The 17,423-nt window shown below is 45.4% G+C and overlaps 1 protein-coding gene across 8 annotated transcripts; it reads left to right on the forward strand.

Annotated features, from left to right (window-relative positions):
• Nucleotides 1–1,672: 1,672 nt before the first annotated feature.
• On the forward strand, nucleotides 1,673–14,516 carry LOC113876106 (zinc finger protein 415-like). Of its 8 annotated transcripts, none has more exons than XM_027514950.1 (5): nucleotides 1,673–1,841; nucleotides 2,494–2,698; nucleotides 4,687–4,759; nucleotides 8,288–8,414; nucleotides 11,515–14,516. In XM_027514950.1, exon 5 carries the CDS (start codon nucleotides 11,705–11,707, stop codon nucleotides 12,962–12,964), a length of 1,260 nt encoding a protein of 419 aa, XP_027370751.1. In that variant the 5' UTR covers nucleotides 1,673–1,841; nucleotides 2,494–2,698; nucleotides 4,687–4,759; nucleotides 8,288–8,414; nucleotides 11,515–11,704; the 3' UTR covers nucleotides 12,965–14,516. The 8 variants fall into 8 exon arrangements, with proteins under 8 accessions (XP_027370751.1, XP_027370756.1, XP_027370758.1 ...); XM_027514952.1 differs by lacking the exon at nucleotides 1,673–1,841 and adding an exon at nucleotides 9,650–9,780 and having other exon boundaries at nucleotides 1,852–2,698; XM_027514954.1 differs by lacking the exon at nucleotides 1,673–1,841 and adding an exon at nucleotides 9,650–9,760 and having other exon boundaries at nucleotides 1,852–2,698.
• Nucleotides 14,517–17,423: the final 2,907 nt, after the last annotated feature.

A 17,423-nucleotide genomic window follows, 5' to 3' on the forward strand; every position in this document is an offset into this window, starting at 1 on the left:
TGACTTTTCTTGGTATTATAACTTATGATGACAGAGTTGAAGCTTACTTCAGATCCTGTAATTATGGAAAAAAGCAAAGATTAAAGAATTCTCCCACTTCACTTCCAGGAAAAGGCTTACTGCCAAGAGCCACCCTTCCCCATTATCACTGATTTGAGACCCCCACTAGGCCCCCTGTTTGCCTAGGAAAAAACCAGACATACCCTCCACAAATTCCCAGTCTATGCCCTATCAGTGATGTGTTGTTGTGGCTGTTCTTTAGTCGCTCAGTCATGACTGGCTCATTGCAACCTTGTGGACGCCAGGCTTCCCTGTCTTTCACCATCTCCTGGAGTTGGTTCAGACTCATTGAGTTGGTAATGCCATCTAACCGTCTCATCCTCTATCATTCCATTCTCCTCCTGCCTTCAATCTTTCCCAGCCTCGAGGTCTTTTCCAGTGAATCCGATATTTGCATCATGTGGCCAAAGTATTGGAGCCTCAGCTTCAGCATCAGTCCTTCCAATGAATATTCACGGTTGGTCTCCTTTCGGATTCACTGGTTTGATCTCCTTGTTCTCCAAGGGACTCTCAAAACTGATCTCCAGCACCAGAATCCAAAAGCATCGATTTTTCTATGCTCAGCCTGTTAGGGGAAGCACACTGAAACTGCCCACCCTGGCCAGGCACCACAGTAACTATTTGCATGAGTTGTTTTATGACAAGAGATCCTGATAAGGAATGCTGCTGCTGCTGCTGCTAAGTCGCTTCAGTCGCGTCCAACTCTGTGCGACCCCATAGACATCTGGCAGCCCACCAGGCTCCCCTGTTCCTGGGATTCTCCAGGCAAGAACACTGGAGTGGGTTGCCATTTCCTTCTCCAGTGCATGAAAGTGAAAAGTGAAAGTGAAGTCGCTCAGTCGTGTCCGACTTTTGGCGACCCCATGGACTGCAACCTACCAGACTCCTCCATCCATGGGATTTTCCAGGCAAGAGTACTGGAGTGGGGTGCCAATGCCTTAATACAGAACTAATAAGCCACCACCAACCGGAAGAGTTCAGGAAAGGTCTAAAGGAGACACTGCATGTCCGTCCAGTTCCCAGAATCCCTCTCGCTAGCATCCATCTTGGCTGAGTGATGCGTGGGCCACCAGGAAAGACTGAATTAGAATGATTGGCCAAAGACCACCCGGAAACTAATCCCATCACCATAAAACCCAAGACTTCGAGCCACGCGGCAGAGCAGTTCTGGGTTCCCTTACCCTGCTGCTCTCCACCCGGGTGGCCTTTCCCAATAAAATCTCTTGCTTTGTCAGCACATGTGTCTCCTAGGACAATTCATTTCCGAGTGTTAGACAAGAGCCCAGTTTCAGGCCCTGGAAGGGGTCCCCTTTCCTGCAACAAGCCTTCTTTATGGACCAACTCTCACATCACATTTTTAATCACATCCCTAGCTGACTACTGGAAAAACCATAGTTTGTTTATAGGGACCTTTGTTGGCAACGTGATTCCTTTGCTTTTTAATACACCATCTAGTTCTACCATAACTCTCCTTCCAAGGAGCAGTTTTTTTTTATTTCCTGGCTGCAGTCACCTTTAGCAGTGATTCCAGTATTAAACTGTTTCCTCCGCTCGCTGCGCCGCGACGCCGCACCCCTCCCGCCGCGCCGGGGCGCCCCGCCCCTCCGCGCAGCGAGGTTCGGCCTCACCTTTCAAAGGCCCTATGCTGGTCCGGCTTCCCTTCACCAACGACCCCCTGACGGCCTGACCCCGCCTGCAGGCCGTTCAGCTATTTGTCTGCGCGTGCGCGCACCGTGACCCACGCGGAAGCGGAGAGCGGCGAGTGGAGGTCCCAGCGCAGCGTGAGTTTCTGTCTTTGGCGTCAAACCTGCCTCTCGCAGTCTCCTTTTCTTTGTAATCCGGGTCTGAGGGTTGCTACTGACTCTAAATCTAAATCTAAATCGCCGCTCCCGCCCCACCACCCCCAGCAAATTCAGACGTCTCCGGAAGCGGGGAAGGGGCGCCTGGCTTTTGGTTTAAAGTCCGCACTTAAGCCGGTTCCTGCTTTTGAAACACGAAACTCTGCGTTTCGCACCTTTTTCCGGCTTAAAACCGTTTACTGACCTCACGGACCCCTCTACCCTTTCTGCACCACATACAATTCCATTAGGCGAGGTGGTTTATTCGCTCCGCGTTCTTCAGCCCCTCCTTCTCGGGCCCTGGAGGCCTCGCCGGCCGCCCCTCTCCGGGAGAGGTCGCGTTCTCTCCCGGGTCCTGGGATTCTGGAGAGCCCGCGCCGCTCCTGAGACACCCTCTCTCCCAGCGCTCTATACTCACGTCTCCTAAGGCCGGTCCTTCTGCCCTTCAGAGTGACCTTTCCCCTGATCCCTGGTCGGGGGAGGTGACCTGAGCCAGCCACGTGACACCCATGGTTCTTCGGCCCCAAATACCACCCGCTGGAATTTGGCTCTTGCGGGAGGGCCTTTCTTATTCAGTCTCCTACCCTGTAAATAGTGGGCGGAAGGCGGGATCAGGAGAAGCAGAGACAGCGACTCCTAGAGAAATGGAAAATTGAGAAAAGCATGGACAAGCGATGGCAGTGAAGAGGATTGTGAGGAACTTGGAAGAGACAGCTTCATGAAAGAGAATGAGCCTTGAAGGGAGCGGGTGAGGAAAGGAGAGAACTTCAGAGAAAAGCATGGTCTCCGGAGAGTTAAGGGTGAGCAACATAGGGAGGTGTGGTTGTTCATTCCTACTCTTTGCGACCCCTGTATCTCCCAGAGTTTTCTCAAATCCCTGTCTGTTGAGTCCAGGGATGGTATCTCACCATCTCATCCCCTGCCGCCCCCTTCTATAGCCTTCAAGGGAGAGGGTCTGTAAATCAGGGGTCCCAAAGAGGGCGACAGTGGAGAGGCAGTTCTCACAAACAGCCCGCAAAGGGGATACAAGAGTTGGGACCTTGGCTTACAGAGCAACAATATCCTGGTGGGAGAGAAAGGGGACTCCTAGAGATTGGAGGAGCTGAGAAAAAAAGCGAGCCGAAAGGAAGCATAGCCACTTGGGAGTGCCAGAGAGTTGGAAGGAAGGGAGGGCAGAGATGGAGGAAGAAAGGCAGAAATACAGGGAGACCGAGGATCACCAGGGAGGTTGGATAGAAAGTAACTTGAAGGCGAACATATGGCAGAGAGAGGGGGGATAGGAGGCAGGGAAGAAGTAGAGAGGAGAACGGGCACAGCAGGAGAGCAGAGAAAGGGAGACGTAGAAAGAAGTAGGGAAACAGATCAACCAAATGGAGTGGAAACAGCTAGTGTGCAGGTGATGATGGGGACTAGATCCAGAAGAGTGCTCAATCAGTTGGGTAAGAATTATTAAGTCTTGCTTCTTTAAATTATACAGATAAGAATGAGAATTGCAAAACTTCTGTCTGTGAGGCATGTGTATTTTGTAATTATTTGTATTAAAAGAGCATGCATGTGTAGAGCCTGTTGAGGTGCGGGCTGCGGCAGTAACTTGATTCTCTCAGGTGTGGGTCACCCCCTTCACTATTCCTGGTGAGGAGTAGAGGTTATGTGAGAGAAGAAATGGGGCAAGAACTGACTGACTCTTACTACATGATGCCTTTTCAAGGAACTTTAAACATGTTCTTTGTGATGGTTTTACTTTTGGCTTTCTGCTTTCTTTACATTTAATTATTTTTGTAGCTTGGGATAAAGACTTGTTCGTTCAATAGCAACTTTCTTGTAAACAATTTTGGAGATTTGTCTCACTTGGGATAACTTGGATGAATGTAGAGAATATTATGGTAAGTGAATTAAGATAGACAGGGAAAGACTGGTATTATATGTCCTTCCATTATATGGAATGTAAAAAAAATGAAACTCACTAGTACCAGAGGGTAGGATGGTGGTCATCTGGGGCTGGAAGGTCGGGAAGATGGCAAGATGTTGGTCAAAAGCTACAGACTTTGAGTTGTGAAATGAGTGCGTCCTGGGGAGGTGTGTGCAGCACGCTGACCATAGTTAATCCTGTTCTGTTACTGCATGCTGGGAATTTGTCAGGAGAGTACCTCGTCAGTGTTGTCACCACAGATAGAACATGGGGATTTGGACGTGATGGATGTGTTGCTTAGTGGTTTGTTATAAATATTTCATGGTGTACACGTGTCACAGGGTGTATGGTATATGTACACATAACCCTTTCATTAGTCGTTTCTCCCCCATCAGACATGCTTCTCCCCTATCAGATACTCTCCTCCCCCATCAGACATGCTCCTCAGGTTCTCGTGTGGGGCCTCGCCCCAAGAATGTGCACAGGCCGCAGATGATTCCGATCTGGATCCTGCATTGAGCACCAGGGCTCTTAGCCTCCACTTCTGAGACTCAGATCACGCCCTGGGAGAGGGGAGGGCGCTCTGCTCTCAGTGGGGCTGGACCAGGGCCTGTTGTGTGACCTGAAGGGCATCATGTGGTCATCGGAGGTGACCGTGCTGCTGTGTGCATGATGCCTCACCAGGAGGCGAGTGTTATCCGAGGGAAAGTGTGGGAAAGTCCCGTGTTGGTCTCTGTGCGGGAGTTGGCTGTCCTGAGTACCTCCTGAGACAGTGGGCACAGAGGACTGTCTGTTCCCCATGGTGGGGGCTTCCCTGTGTGTGTGGTTGGGTCTAAACATTAAATAGCATGTTTTCCACCTTCTTGATACCCCATGAAGACTCCTGTTACTTGAGGAAGCCCAGAAGAGGAGGAAGAGGAAAGAATAGGAGTCAGGCATGGCTCTTTCTCAGGTAAGGTTGTATTCTCAGTGGATTCTCAGTCTGTCCTTCCTGAAATGCCCTTCCCTGGACTCGCTAATCGTGTCTGACTCTGAAGTGTCCTGTTTGAGTCCTATACATGCACACTCACCCGGGGCCTTTCCCTCAGGCTTTGTCGTCTCCACTTAGATCTCGTCTCCCCATGACCCGGTGACCTGGCCCTTGTGAGGAGGCTCCCCTGGGCGCTGTCCTGGGCAGGGCTTCTCACCCACGGGTTGGAGATGGAGTTTCAGTGCTGTTGGGCAGCAGCAATTGCTTAGGGTCCATCTCGATTCCTTGTCTGCCTTCTGTCAACCAGGATAAGGAAGCTGCACGCTAGACGTAAGGTATTAACATGCACAGTACCTGCTAAAATCTGGAAAAGAGGCCAACAAGGGGAAATCAGATCTGAATTTTTATAGGACATTTAAAACTAAATGAGGACCTCCTTGAAAATCTGAAGTGTTTGGAAATGGAATGGAAAGTTCAGAAACAAACCTCAGATGTAGAGAGTGTTTTATTACAGCGTCTACTTTAAACTATGAAATATAGTTTGCTAATTTTTTTTTCTTCTTTTTTGGCCATATGATGCAGGGTCTTAGTTCCCTGAGGAGGCATTAAACCCGAAACCCAGTGGTGGAAGTGTGGGATCTTAACCAGTGAACTGACAGGGAATTCCCCCAACTTTCCCAGTCTTCACGCAATATTTGGTCATGGAGTAAAAAGATAAACATTGGATTTTGTTAATAACTACATCCCTTACGTTAAGGATAAAACCATATTACTATTTTTTTTAATATATTTAAAAAATATATATCGGCTGTACTGATCTTCATTGCAGCAGTGGCTTTTATCTAGTTCTGGTGTGTGGTGGCCACTCTTTAGTTGTAGTGTATGAGTTTCTCATTACGGTGGCTTTTCTTATCTTGCAACACAGACTGTAGAGCGTGCTGGCTTCAGTAATTTCACCAGCTGGGCTCTACAGCTCTTGCTCAGAAATTGAGGCTCATGGGCTTAGTTGCCCCTCAGCATGTGGGATCTTATCGGATCAGGGGCCACTCATATTATTTTTTAAATCTGTATATTATTTTCTGCTTGTATTTTTTTTTTTTTTTTTTTGAGCTAGCATAAGATAATGTCGAGGACTTCCCTGGTGGTACAGTGACTAAGAATGTGCCTGCCAGTGTAGGGTGCATGGATTCCACCCCAGGGCCAGGAAGATGCCTCAGAGCAACTAACCCCATGCGCCACAACTGCTGAGCCTGTGCTCTAGAGCCCGGGAGCCATAACTCCTGAAGCCTGCACACTCTAGAGCATGTGCTCAAAAACAAGAGAAGCCACTGCAATGAGAAGTCCGGGCATTGCAGCCATAAGTACAGAAAGTGTGCTCACAGCAACAAAGACCCAGCAAAACCAAAATAAGTAAGCTTTAAAAAAGACAGAGAATGCTGACAAATTACTGAAGTTTAATTGATTCCTTTTTAATGTCCCAAAGATGCTGAAATACACATGAATAAAAGAAGACAGGAGTATCATCCCAGAATGTGTCAAAAGGCATCTTTCTGGAGAAGGGAACGGCCACCCACTCCAGTATTCTTGCCTGAAAATCCCATGAACAGAGGAGCATAGCAGGCTACCATGAGGTCGCAAAGAGTCTGACATGACTGAGTATCTAAACAACAAAAACCTCCACACACTGGAGAGTGAGCTCTGAAAAACAAATCTAAACCTCTGATTTACCTCCTGCAGGTTCTTCAGTGACTTCCAGGTACTCTTGGAATAAAGTCCTAAATCCAAAGACCTTGTAGAAAGCAGCCTCTACCTGGCATCACCGCTCTTTTTGCTGTGTCCCAGTCAGACTGACTGGCTTTCTGTTCACTGAATACCTTCCTGCCTCAGAGCCAGCACTCAGGCTGTACTCCCTGGTTGCATCAGTCTTCCACTTCCCACCTTGCCAATCCAAGTGTTTCTCCCTCACGGATACCTTGTCTGATTTATTGATGTAGGTCAAGACTTTCTGTTAAATCTTCTCTCAGCACCAGGCCTGTTTCAGAGCACATATAACGATAGTGATGTTAAAATTATGGATGTAATTGGCCGGCTGGCTGCTAGATGGTAAGCTCCATCATGTTCACTGCTATATTCCCACTTTGGGGCCCAGAGTTGACGCTCAGTAAATTTTGATTGAAAGAAAAAAGTAAAGACAACTCTTCCTTGTTTCAACCAGTTGTGTGTTTATGTGTGCATGTGTGAGTGCATGGATCTGTAATTGCATGGTTTTATTACAGAACATCATCTCATAAGTACGTTTTATGCTTTGTAGCGGTTGAAATTGTATCTTAAGTGTTTTCCACGGCCTTAAGTTTTTTCTGCCTCAGCACATGACTGATGGAAATAGTGGTAAGATTATTGACATTGTGTGGGTTGGTGGGGAGAGGGGGTGACCCTATACAGTAACCATTTATCTGATAGTCGTGTCTGCCTCTTTGCGACCCAGTAGACCATAGCCCTTCAGGCTCCTCTGCCCCTGAAATTCTCCAGGCAAGAATACAGGAGTGGATTGCAATGCCCTCCTCCAGGGGGATCTTCCCCATGCAGATATCAGCCGCATGTCACTTCCATTGCAGGCAGATTCTTTACTGCTGAGCCTCTGGGGAAGCCCAGATACCTACATATTATACTGTATATTATACTCTTCCCTGGCATTCAGAAGAAGGCATATAGTAAATTAATTTGTGAATATTTTTCTCTCTGTATACAATGTCCATCATTTCTTGGCTGACAAAAGATCTAGGATTCTACACCTTCATTGCTGTTCAGCTTTCTTGAACTTGTTTCAGGTATTCTCAGAAAACTCTCTGTGGATGCACTTTCCTGCTCTAGTACTTGACTCATTGGTTCCTTAGATTCAGTTGTCTCTCCCAACCACCTGACCTCAGGTGCTGTTGCCTCATTTCTTAACTGTTTGATCTGAGCAATTCCTTAGAATGACAAAGTTTTCTCCCCAGTAAGATGGACACGGATCTTTCTCTAATGTGCTGTCATGTTGATAAGTTCGTCCGTGTAAAGTCTTTAGAGTAATGCTTAGTGTGTAGAAAGTGTTGAAACACCTGTCATCAGTGTAATGATGTCATAATCATCACAGTGTGTGTTCTTTTAAAGCCACTGTGGACTTTGTCGTCTCTGAAGACACCAGTCTTGTTATAACTCATCTAGATAGTGAATATCACTTAGTGTGTAGAGTGTAACAATTCTGCCTAGACAACTCACTGATTGAATTTTATTTGTATATTCTTCATGTATTGTCCACACAAGTGACAAATTCATATTGATTGGAAGATGTCATACTCTTATGCAACAACAGGAAATTAGAGACCGACAGTTTGTTCCAAATAGCTTTTAATGGATCTGTCATAATATTACATTACCTGAATTGATCCTTATCCCTCTCACCTTTTCTCATTTCATGTGAAAATAAGAATCCTCCTCAGCGCCTGTTAGTGAAATGTGCTTTCATTTCAGACACAGTTGACCATCAAGGATGTAGACATCAAGTTCACTCCAGAAGAGTGGGAATGCCTGGACCCTGCTCAGAGGGCCTTGTACTGGGACATGATGGTGGAGACCTACAGGAACCTGCTGTCTGTGGGTGAGGATCACTTCCCTGTGAAGTTGGAATCTGGTTTGGGGTATCTCTGCATTTTCCCTCTGTGTCTCTTGGGAGCCCCTGTTTTGCTTGACTGAGTTCGTAGCCTTGTTGATTCAGACTTCAAAAAATTTCCTGATTGGCATCAGGAATTTAAGCTTGTCCTTTCTTCAGGTAATCTACCCACTGTATGATACACAGTCTTCCACAGCTTGAGTATTTATAAAGCTGATTTCGATCTTTGAAATATCCAATTCCCTATTTTCTACTCCTGTGTTCTTGGTTCAGTAGTTCCTGGAAAGGAACTAGATACATGGATGCCTGTGTGCTCAGTTGGTACAGTCGTGCCTGACTCTTTGCAACCCAGTGGACTGTAGCCCTCCAGGATCCTATGTCCATGAGATTCTCCCAGCAAGAATGCTGGAGTGAGTTGCCATGCCCTCTTCCAGGGAATCTTCCCCACATGGGGATAGAACCCACATCTCCTGCATGGCAGGTGGACACTTTACCTTTGAGCCTCAGGGAAGCCCAGGTATCTGCATATTATACTTTATATTATACTGTTTCCTGTGCATTCAGAAGGACACTGATAGTAAATTAATTTGTGAATATTTTTCTGTCCATCTGTAATGTCCATCACTTCTTGGCTGACGAAAGAGGTGGGATTCTACACCTAGCAATGCAGGAGGCACAGGGTCTAGGTCCTCTCTAAAGCAGGCCTCTGAGCTTGCTTCTAGTTTGGCTGGACATTGCCCTGACTGTGAGTGCCCTGACTGCCTGCTGTGAGTGCAAGGCTTGCAGCACCAGAGATAAGACAGGGGACGAATATTGAGATTGTCGAGCCCTTGGGGGGCCCTGGCCTACTTAGCTGCAGGCTTAGCAATATTGTAAGTTTTGTAAGACAAACAAATAGCATTAACATGCAACCAGAGCTGCTATTTGCTCACAGGTTCCTGATGATATCAGTTAGTGTCCTGGGATTATAAATGGGAACCCAAAACTGCAATCTTTGAAGTCTCACCCACGGCTGTAACAGGCTGCCTGGGATCTTTTCTTCACTTGGTCTCTAGTTGCGCTGTACCGCAGGACTTCCCACTGCTGTTTGAGTCTGGATGTTGGTCAGAACCCAATTTGGTGTTGTATCTTGCTGTTTCTACTTCTCTTTGCTTTTATTGTTAGCATATTGAAAGTTAGCTAGATAATTCTATAATAAGAATTTGTGTTATTTATTTCTACAGAATGAATGGCTTATTTTGTTAACAAATCTTTGAACCTGAGACGAAAGTGACAACTTCTGCAAAACTTTGATTGGCCCTGTGAGCAGTATTTGTGAGACAAAATGCCACTCTGTAAGAAGAAAGAGGTTAAGGTTGATGAAGTTTTTATTCCCTAATGCAAAGATTTGCCTTTCTACTAGTTATCTAATACATGGGACGTCCTCACTGGATGGTGTGAGAATTGGAACCTTAAATTAAAGAGGGCTGTACCCTTAGAAGTTACTGAATGTTTGTGATTCTCACTCGTTGAGAAAAGATAAGAATCTGCTTTGCTGGATGAGAGGCTAAATCCTTCTCTCTCCTACCATGAGGTACATAAAATGAAAGTGAAAGTCACTCAGTCGTGTTGGACTCCTTGCGACCCCATGGACTATAGAGTCCATGGAATTCTCCAGGCCAGAATACTGGAATGAGTCACCTTTCCCTTCTCTATGGGATCTTCCCAACCCAGGAATCGAACCCAGACTTCCAAATTGCAGGAGGATTCTTTACCAGCTGAGCCTCTGTCATCCCCTTCTCCTCCTACCTTCAATCTTTCCCAACGTCAGGGTCTTTTCCAATGAGTCGGTTGTTTGCATCAGGTGGCCAAAGTATTGGAATTTCAGCTTCGGCATAAGTTATAAGGGCTACTCTCTAGTTGCACACGTGGGCCCCTCATGTCAGTGCTTTCTCTTTTTGTGGTATGTGGGCTCTGTGCGTGTGCTCAGTAGTTGTGAATCCTGAACTTGAGAGTACAGGATCTTCAGTTGGGGCCCACGGGCTTAGTTGCTCCGAGGCATGTGGGAACTTCCTGGATTAGGTGTGTGCCCTGCATCAGCAGGCAGATTATTCACCTCTGAGCCACAGGGAGGCCCCAAAACTTGTTCCTTTACATGTATCTTGGAGCCAATGAACTGAGTAAATTAAAGTTACTGTATAGAACAGCAATTGCAATATTGAATGGCCATTATTTAAGCAGATAATGTTTCATTTATTAATTCTTTGTTATTTAAAGATGACGGTCTTTATGTTTTACACAGTATAACTTACATGAAACGCTTCTAGTTATAAAATGCCTGTATGTGTATCTACTGATAGATTTATAGGAGGTATTTAGAAAAGTGTTCTTTCTTTCTTTTTTTTTTTTTTTTAATTGGGAATTACCTGACATTCCAGTGGATAGGATTCAGCACTTTCACTGCAATGATTTTGGTTTTAATCCATGGTCAGGGAACTAAGATCTCATAAGCCCCATGATGTAGGGGGGCAGGGAGACTTTTTTAACAAATTCTTTATTTTATGTTGTCAACTGCCATTTATGTTTTACAATATTCATTAGAATATTTCTTTTGGATTATTTACCATTACACTGTATTTCCTCTTTGATCCTTGCTTACTCAGTCCTGTCTGACTCTTTGTGATCTCATGGACTGTAGCCCTCCAGTCTCCCTGTCCATGGATTTTTACTGTTTTTTCTCCTCAGTTATGAGACAGAAGTGTATTTACTACCAAGTAGAATGAGCTTTGAGGTCATGGTGGGAAAATACCTTTTTCTTTGAGGCCTGACATGAGTTTGCATAAAATGAATGTTTTCCTGATTCTGTCTTTGAAACTTGGCTACCCTAAAATTAATTTGAATTCTATGTGATTGCTGTTTTTGTTTTTGTTTTTTTTTAAAGAATTCTATTCCTTTAGTGTTCCTTATATTTTTAAGTTAATAATTGGGAAGATTAATAATTCTGTTCAGGATGGGTATGACTTTTGGTATAATATCATGTGCTCAACATAAAAGAATTTATTTATGAATTGTAATTAATAGGATACCTATGGTTCTTTATATCTTGTAGGTTTGTCTCGTATACATATGACCAAGAAATTACAAGCAAAAGGAAACAGTGGGAAAGGAGAAATTTTGCAAAGAGTGATGTTTGGAAGAGCTGAAACCTATGAAACAAAAGATTTTTTCCTCAGGAAGAACAGGAAACTGTGCATGGTTTTGAGAGTCTCTGGACAGCTGCTGAAAGAAATGACAAAGGAATGTCTATATCCCATAACAGAAACCTCACTGGTGGAAGAGATCATCAGAGTAGAAATGATGTAGGAGATAAGCCTATTAAAATGCACATATCAAGCTTTCATGATGAATTGCAGATGCTTCAGTCTGAAGGGACACTTTTTGAATGTAGTCAAGTTGTGATGAATATCAACAGTAGTGCCTCAGGTTTGCCACCTCAGAGAATGTGTCGTGTCCATAAAGGCATTTCTCATAAACATGAGAGTGCTGTTATGCATTCCTCGGAACTGGCACCAGACCAGGAATCACACAAGAAAAAATCTTACAAATGTAATGAGTGTGATATAATGTTTCTTCAGGACTCAGAACTCACTAGACATCAAAGAATCCATACAGGAAGGAAACCATATAAAGGTGATGTGTGTGGCAAGGCCCTTAATGATAATGTGAGCCTTGCAGTTCATCAGAGAAATCATACTGGAGTGAAGCCATATACATGTGATGTGTGTGGAAAGGCCTTTACTCGCAGAGAAAGCTGTGCATTTCATCAGATCCTTCATACTGGTGAGAAACCATATAAATGTGATGTGTGTGGAAAGGCCTTTACTTACAAAAAAAGCCATGCACTTCATCAGACCCTTCATACTGGAGAGAAACCATATAAATGTGATGTATGTGGCCGTGGCTATACTCGAAAGTCAAAACTTGAAATTCATCAGAGAATTCATACTGGAGAGAATTCTTATAAATGTGATGTATGTGGCGGTGGCTTTACTGGAAAGAGACATCTTGGAACTCATCGGAGAATTCATACTGAAGAGAAACCTTACAAATGTAATAGCTGTGACAAACGTTTTTTTACACTGTCATCCTTAAATATACATCAGGCAGTTCATACAGGTGAGAAAGCATGTAAATGTAATTTATGTGGTAAAATATTCAGTTCCAGGGTAACTTTGCAGTTCATCAGAGAACTCGTACTGGAGAGAAACCATATAAATGTGAAGTATGTGGCCGTGGCTATACTCGAAGCACACATCTTGCAATTCATCACAGGGTTCATACTGGAGAGAAACCATATAAATGTGATGTGTGTGGAATGGCCTTTACTCGCAAAGAAAGCCGTGCAGTTCATCAGATCCTTCATACTGGAGAGAAACCATATAAATGTGAAGTATGTGGCCGTGGCTATACTCGAAGCACACATCTTGCAATTCATCAGAGGGTTCATACTGGAGAGAAACCATATAAATGTGATGTATGTGGCAAGGCCTTTAGTGTAAATGGAAGCCTTACATCTCATCGGAATATTCGTACTGGAGAGAAACCATATAAATGTGATGTATGTAGTAAGGCCTTTAAGGTAAATGGAAGCCCTTACATATCATCGGAAAATTCATTCTGGACAGAAACCATATAAATGTGATGTATGTGGCAAGGCCTTTAGTTTCAATGCAAGCCTTGCAGTTCATCGAAGAATTCATACTGGAGAGAAACCATATAAGTGTGTTGTGTGTGGAAAGGCCTTTAGACAAACTGCATCCTTTGCAGTTCATCGAAGAATTCATTCTGGAGAGAAACTGAGAGGGTAACATGCAGGAAGGACAGGGGTTTCCAAACAGAGGAAATAGGCTGCAAGTGTCTCTTAAAATTCTGTGTTGCTATGATGACACCTGGTTCCACCTGAACTTAACTTTTCTCTAACCTCTAGCTAAACCTCAAGCATTTTTCTTACAGAAATGTTTTTCTTAAGCTATGTTAATTAAACTATATATTTGCTTTGGAATTGGCCTTTCTTCAAAATGATTCCTCCTAAGACTATCATCAAACCATGGGCTGATGATAGCTCAACAAAACAGTATTCATATCAGTTTTATGGCTAGGGGATGACACACCTCTTGCCATCCTATCTCAAAAATGCATATTGTGGGAGAGGGGCCTACTGAAACTCCCTCAGCCTTGAGGTATCTCTCTTATCTGATGAATAACTTTCTAACCGACATAAAACAGCTTGCTAAAACTAGCAGGGGGGCACTTTCCATCCCCCTTCTGATGTCTATATCAGAAGCTTTCTCTGTCCCTTTTTCACTTTAATAAAACTCTGCTACACAAAAGCTCTTGATTGATCAAGCCTGGTCCCTGGTCCCAAAGCTAAATCTTCAGAGATCACAAATCCCACACTATTCATGATATCAGAACCTTACAAATGTTAGAATTGTGACAAAGGTTTTAGTGCACAGCCAGCCTTAACTCACCATCAGGCAGTTCATCCAGGAGAGAAAGCATAGAAATGTGATGTATGGCTGGTGCTTGAAATGACCATCATAGGAAGCATCAGATAATTCATAGTAGAGAAAAACATTACATATGGAATAACTGTGAGAAATAGTGCAAATGTAATGAGTGTGGCAAAGACTTTAGAGTTCAGGCCTTATAATTCATCAGAGTATTCATACTGTATAGAAAGCATACAAATGAAATGAATGTGGCAAAGCTTCTATTTCATGTTCAGCCTTAACTGACCATTGGGCAGTTCATACAGGAGAGAAACTGAAGAGGGAAAAGTTAAAATTTTACCTCCTTCTCCTTCTGCCTCTGTAATTCAGCTTGCTTCTTGCAAAGTCTAAATCACGTAGGTCTCAGAAAGTGGGGACTCACAATACTAGTAACTGGAGCTTATCCCATTCACCCTTGTCCTGCTCTTTGCAATCACCCTAGCCCCTGCAAACCAGCTTAATCATGCCTGTCCATGTAGAAAAACTAACCTCTTTGTTCGGGGCTCAGAGCTTAGAGTGGGCACAGCAGCAAAATAAACCTGAGTTCTCCAACCCCAAAGTGTGGTGCTTGGTTTCTCGAGTACTGGTTTGTGCAGCATTTCTGGAGGCCCTAGCTAGATTCCACCCACATTGGCCCCATGAGTTGCTGGACTGGTGGCTTGGTTGAGTCAGAGTAGAGGAGCCCCGAGTCAAATGAGGAGGTGCACCACCCGATAGTATTCCAGGTTCTCTTTCAGATGGGCATTCCGACTCTCCAGATGGCCAAACCCCAACCAGACTCACCAGGAATGGCCACAGGGTAAGGTAAGGCCTCAGGGCCGGTCCCCAGTTAGGAGGTCCTACCCCAATGGGTAGAAGAGGAGACTGGTCACATCCTTGGGAAGGGAGCATCAGATAGGGAGACCTGGGGACTTGGGAAAAGGGACATATTGTGATAAACTGAGTGATTGTGTATGCATGATTGCTGACTGAAGGAAGTAAAAGTGAGTTCCACTGTCCTCAGAGTATGGAGTCTGAGAGGGTCCAAAACCTGTGGTTCCATGACGACCTCAAAAGGCTGAAAGGTGGTGCCAGTCTCTGGGGGATTTGATCCCTCCCTGTGAGGCTGGTCTAGGTCAGGGATTTATACCGACCTGCCAGTGATAAGAGGCGTCTTAAGTCTCCCTCAGGAGAGCGGCCAGGTGGACAAAAAATGAAGGTGAACGACTGTGCGACCTGATTTGCTGGTACTTCAGGCTCGATTGTGTGGCTTCATGGACTTCATGGCTGTGGAGTCCAAGTGGGCCCTAGCTTGCAGTTTCATGGCGACCTCATATGGCTCAAGAGTGTGTCAGCCTGCGAGACACATCCAGATCAGGGGTTTATACTGATCCGCCAATGCTAAGAGGCACCTAAGTTCCCCCTGGGGACGCAGCCAAATGGGCATCCGAATGGTCTCTTTTGAGGGGGCACCCACCCTTGTTTGTCTCTGTGCCACCGACTCAGGGTGGGATACACAGGGAGGAAAAAATTATTGGTTACCGGTTATTCTGTCGACTGACTCCTTGAGCCAACATCTAAGAGATTAGATTTTCCTCAAAACACTGCCAGGTAGATTAGATTTGTCAACATGGATGGAAGTTCCTATAAGCCAACTGTTTTAGGTTGCATGATAAAGAATTTTAAGAAGGGCTTCTTAGGAGATTACGGAGTCAAGATGACCCTCAGGAAGCTCAATAACATGTGAGCTTGATTGACCATCCTTTGACATTGGATGGCTGCCAGAGAACACTCTCGACCTGCCCACTGTCTAAGCAGTGCACCAGGTAGTCACTGGGACTCCAGGACATCCAGATCAGTTTCCATACACAGACTCCTGGCTTCTAATAGCACAGACCCTGGCCCCATGGGCAAGATTTTGCACAAACGTACAGGAATAGAGTAGGATATTTGTGGCCCAACCACTCAGAAAAAAGAAGCAGCAAAAAACCCTATATTCCAGGGAGATCCAGTGGAACACCCACTACTGCCCCCACCATGCATTCCCCTGACTCCACAAGCCCTGGCACAGCTAGTGCCGGGCCCATTGCCAGACAGTCCACCTCCCTCCGTGTCCCCCTGCATCACCTCATGAGCAAGACTCCAGCCCCGAGCCAGCAGGGAAGCAGCTCTGCTCAGCCGAACAATCTAACCAGCTGGCCACGGCCCGTCAGATGCTGCTGCGAGAAACTCAATGTCCTCAACAAGTGAACAAGGATGGCTTAGTCCAGCCTGGCCGCTCCATCTTCTATTACCAGCCCTTCAGCACTACTGATCTCCTAAACTGGAAACACCATAACCCAGTGTACTCTGATAAACCACAGGCTATGATTGACCTCCTGGAGTCCATTTTCCACACTAATCAGTCTACATAGGACGACTGTTATCAGCTCCTTATGTCTCTCCACCACTGAGGAAAGGTGGTGCATTTTGACAGAAGCCCGAAAATGGCTCCAAAGACAAGCCCCCGCAGAGGGCTTAGATGTAGAAGGATGGGCATAAGAAGTGATGCCAGAGATGAGGCTTTATTGGGATTTCAATACCAGAGAAGGACAAGAAACCCTGGGTTGCTACTGTGATGCCCTTCTACATGGACTTCAAGCGGGAGTCAAAAAGCCCACCAATATGTCCAAAATTACAACGATAATCCTAAAAGTGGATGAGACCCCCACAGATTTCTGTGAAAGACTGTGTGAAGTGTTCCAGACATAGACCCCGTTCGACGCTGAGACAGCTGAGAATCAATGAATGATTGACCCTGGCTTTGTGGCTCAATCCTGTGCAGACATCCAACGAAAGCTCCAAAAACTGGAAGAGTTTGGCTGGTATGAATGCCATACAGCTCCTGGAGGTAACAAATAAAGTCTTTGTGAATCCAGACTGTGAAGCCCAACAAGAAGCAGATAAAAGAATGAAACAGAAAGCAGCCCTGCTAGCAGTGGCACTGAGGAGCTCAGATCAAGTGAAACAGACAGTTTCCTCATGGAAAGGGGAAACTAAGAAGAGACTACCTCTATGCCACGACCAGTGTGCCTATTGCAAAGAGACCAGACACTGGAGGAATGAGTGCCCCCATAGCAGAGGGACATCTAAAGGGTCGAAGAAGTTCAGTCGACCCAGCACAGAGAGGTACCAGCCTGAGCCAACTGTCCAAAACCTTTTCGGCCTGGCTGAAGCAGAATCAGACCAGGGAAGACCGGGCTCTCTTATCCTGGGCCCCCGGGAGCCCACGGTCACAATGCAATTAGGGGGCCAATCAATGACTTTTATGGTGGATACCAGAGCTGAACACTGTGGTAATCACACCTGTGGTTCCCCTCACAGGCCAAACAGCAACTATTGTTGGGACCACAGGGAACATAGCAGCCTGCTCATTTTGCAGGGCCTGTTCGTGTCAGGTAGGGGGCCATCTGGTGACTCATGAATTTCTCTACTTCCCGGAATGCCC

This window comes from Bos indicus x Bos taurus, chromosome 18 (genome assembly GCF_003369695.1).
Source record: "Bos indicus x Bos taurus breed Angus x Brahman F1 hybrid chromosome 18, Bos_hybrid_MaternalHap_v2.0, whole genome shotgun sequence".
NCBI classification, from domain to species: Eukaryota; Metazoa; Chordata; class Mammalia; order Artiodactyla; family Bovidae; genus Bos; species Bos indicus x Bos taurus.

Bases quoted from the DNA above. Each gene is read 5' to 3' on its own strand.
- LOC113876106 (XM_027514950.1), top strand. From the start codon at position 11,705: ATGTCTATATCCCATAACAGAAACCTCACTGGTGGAAGAGATCATCAG.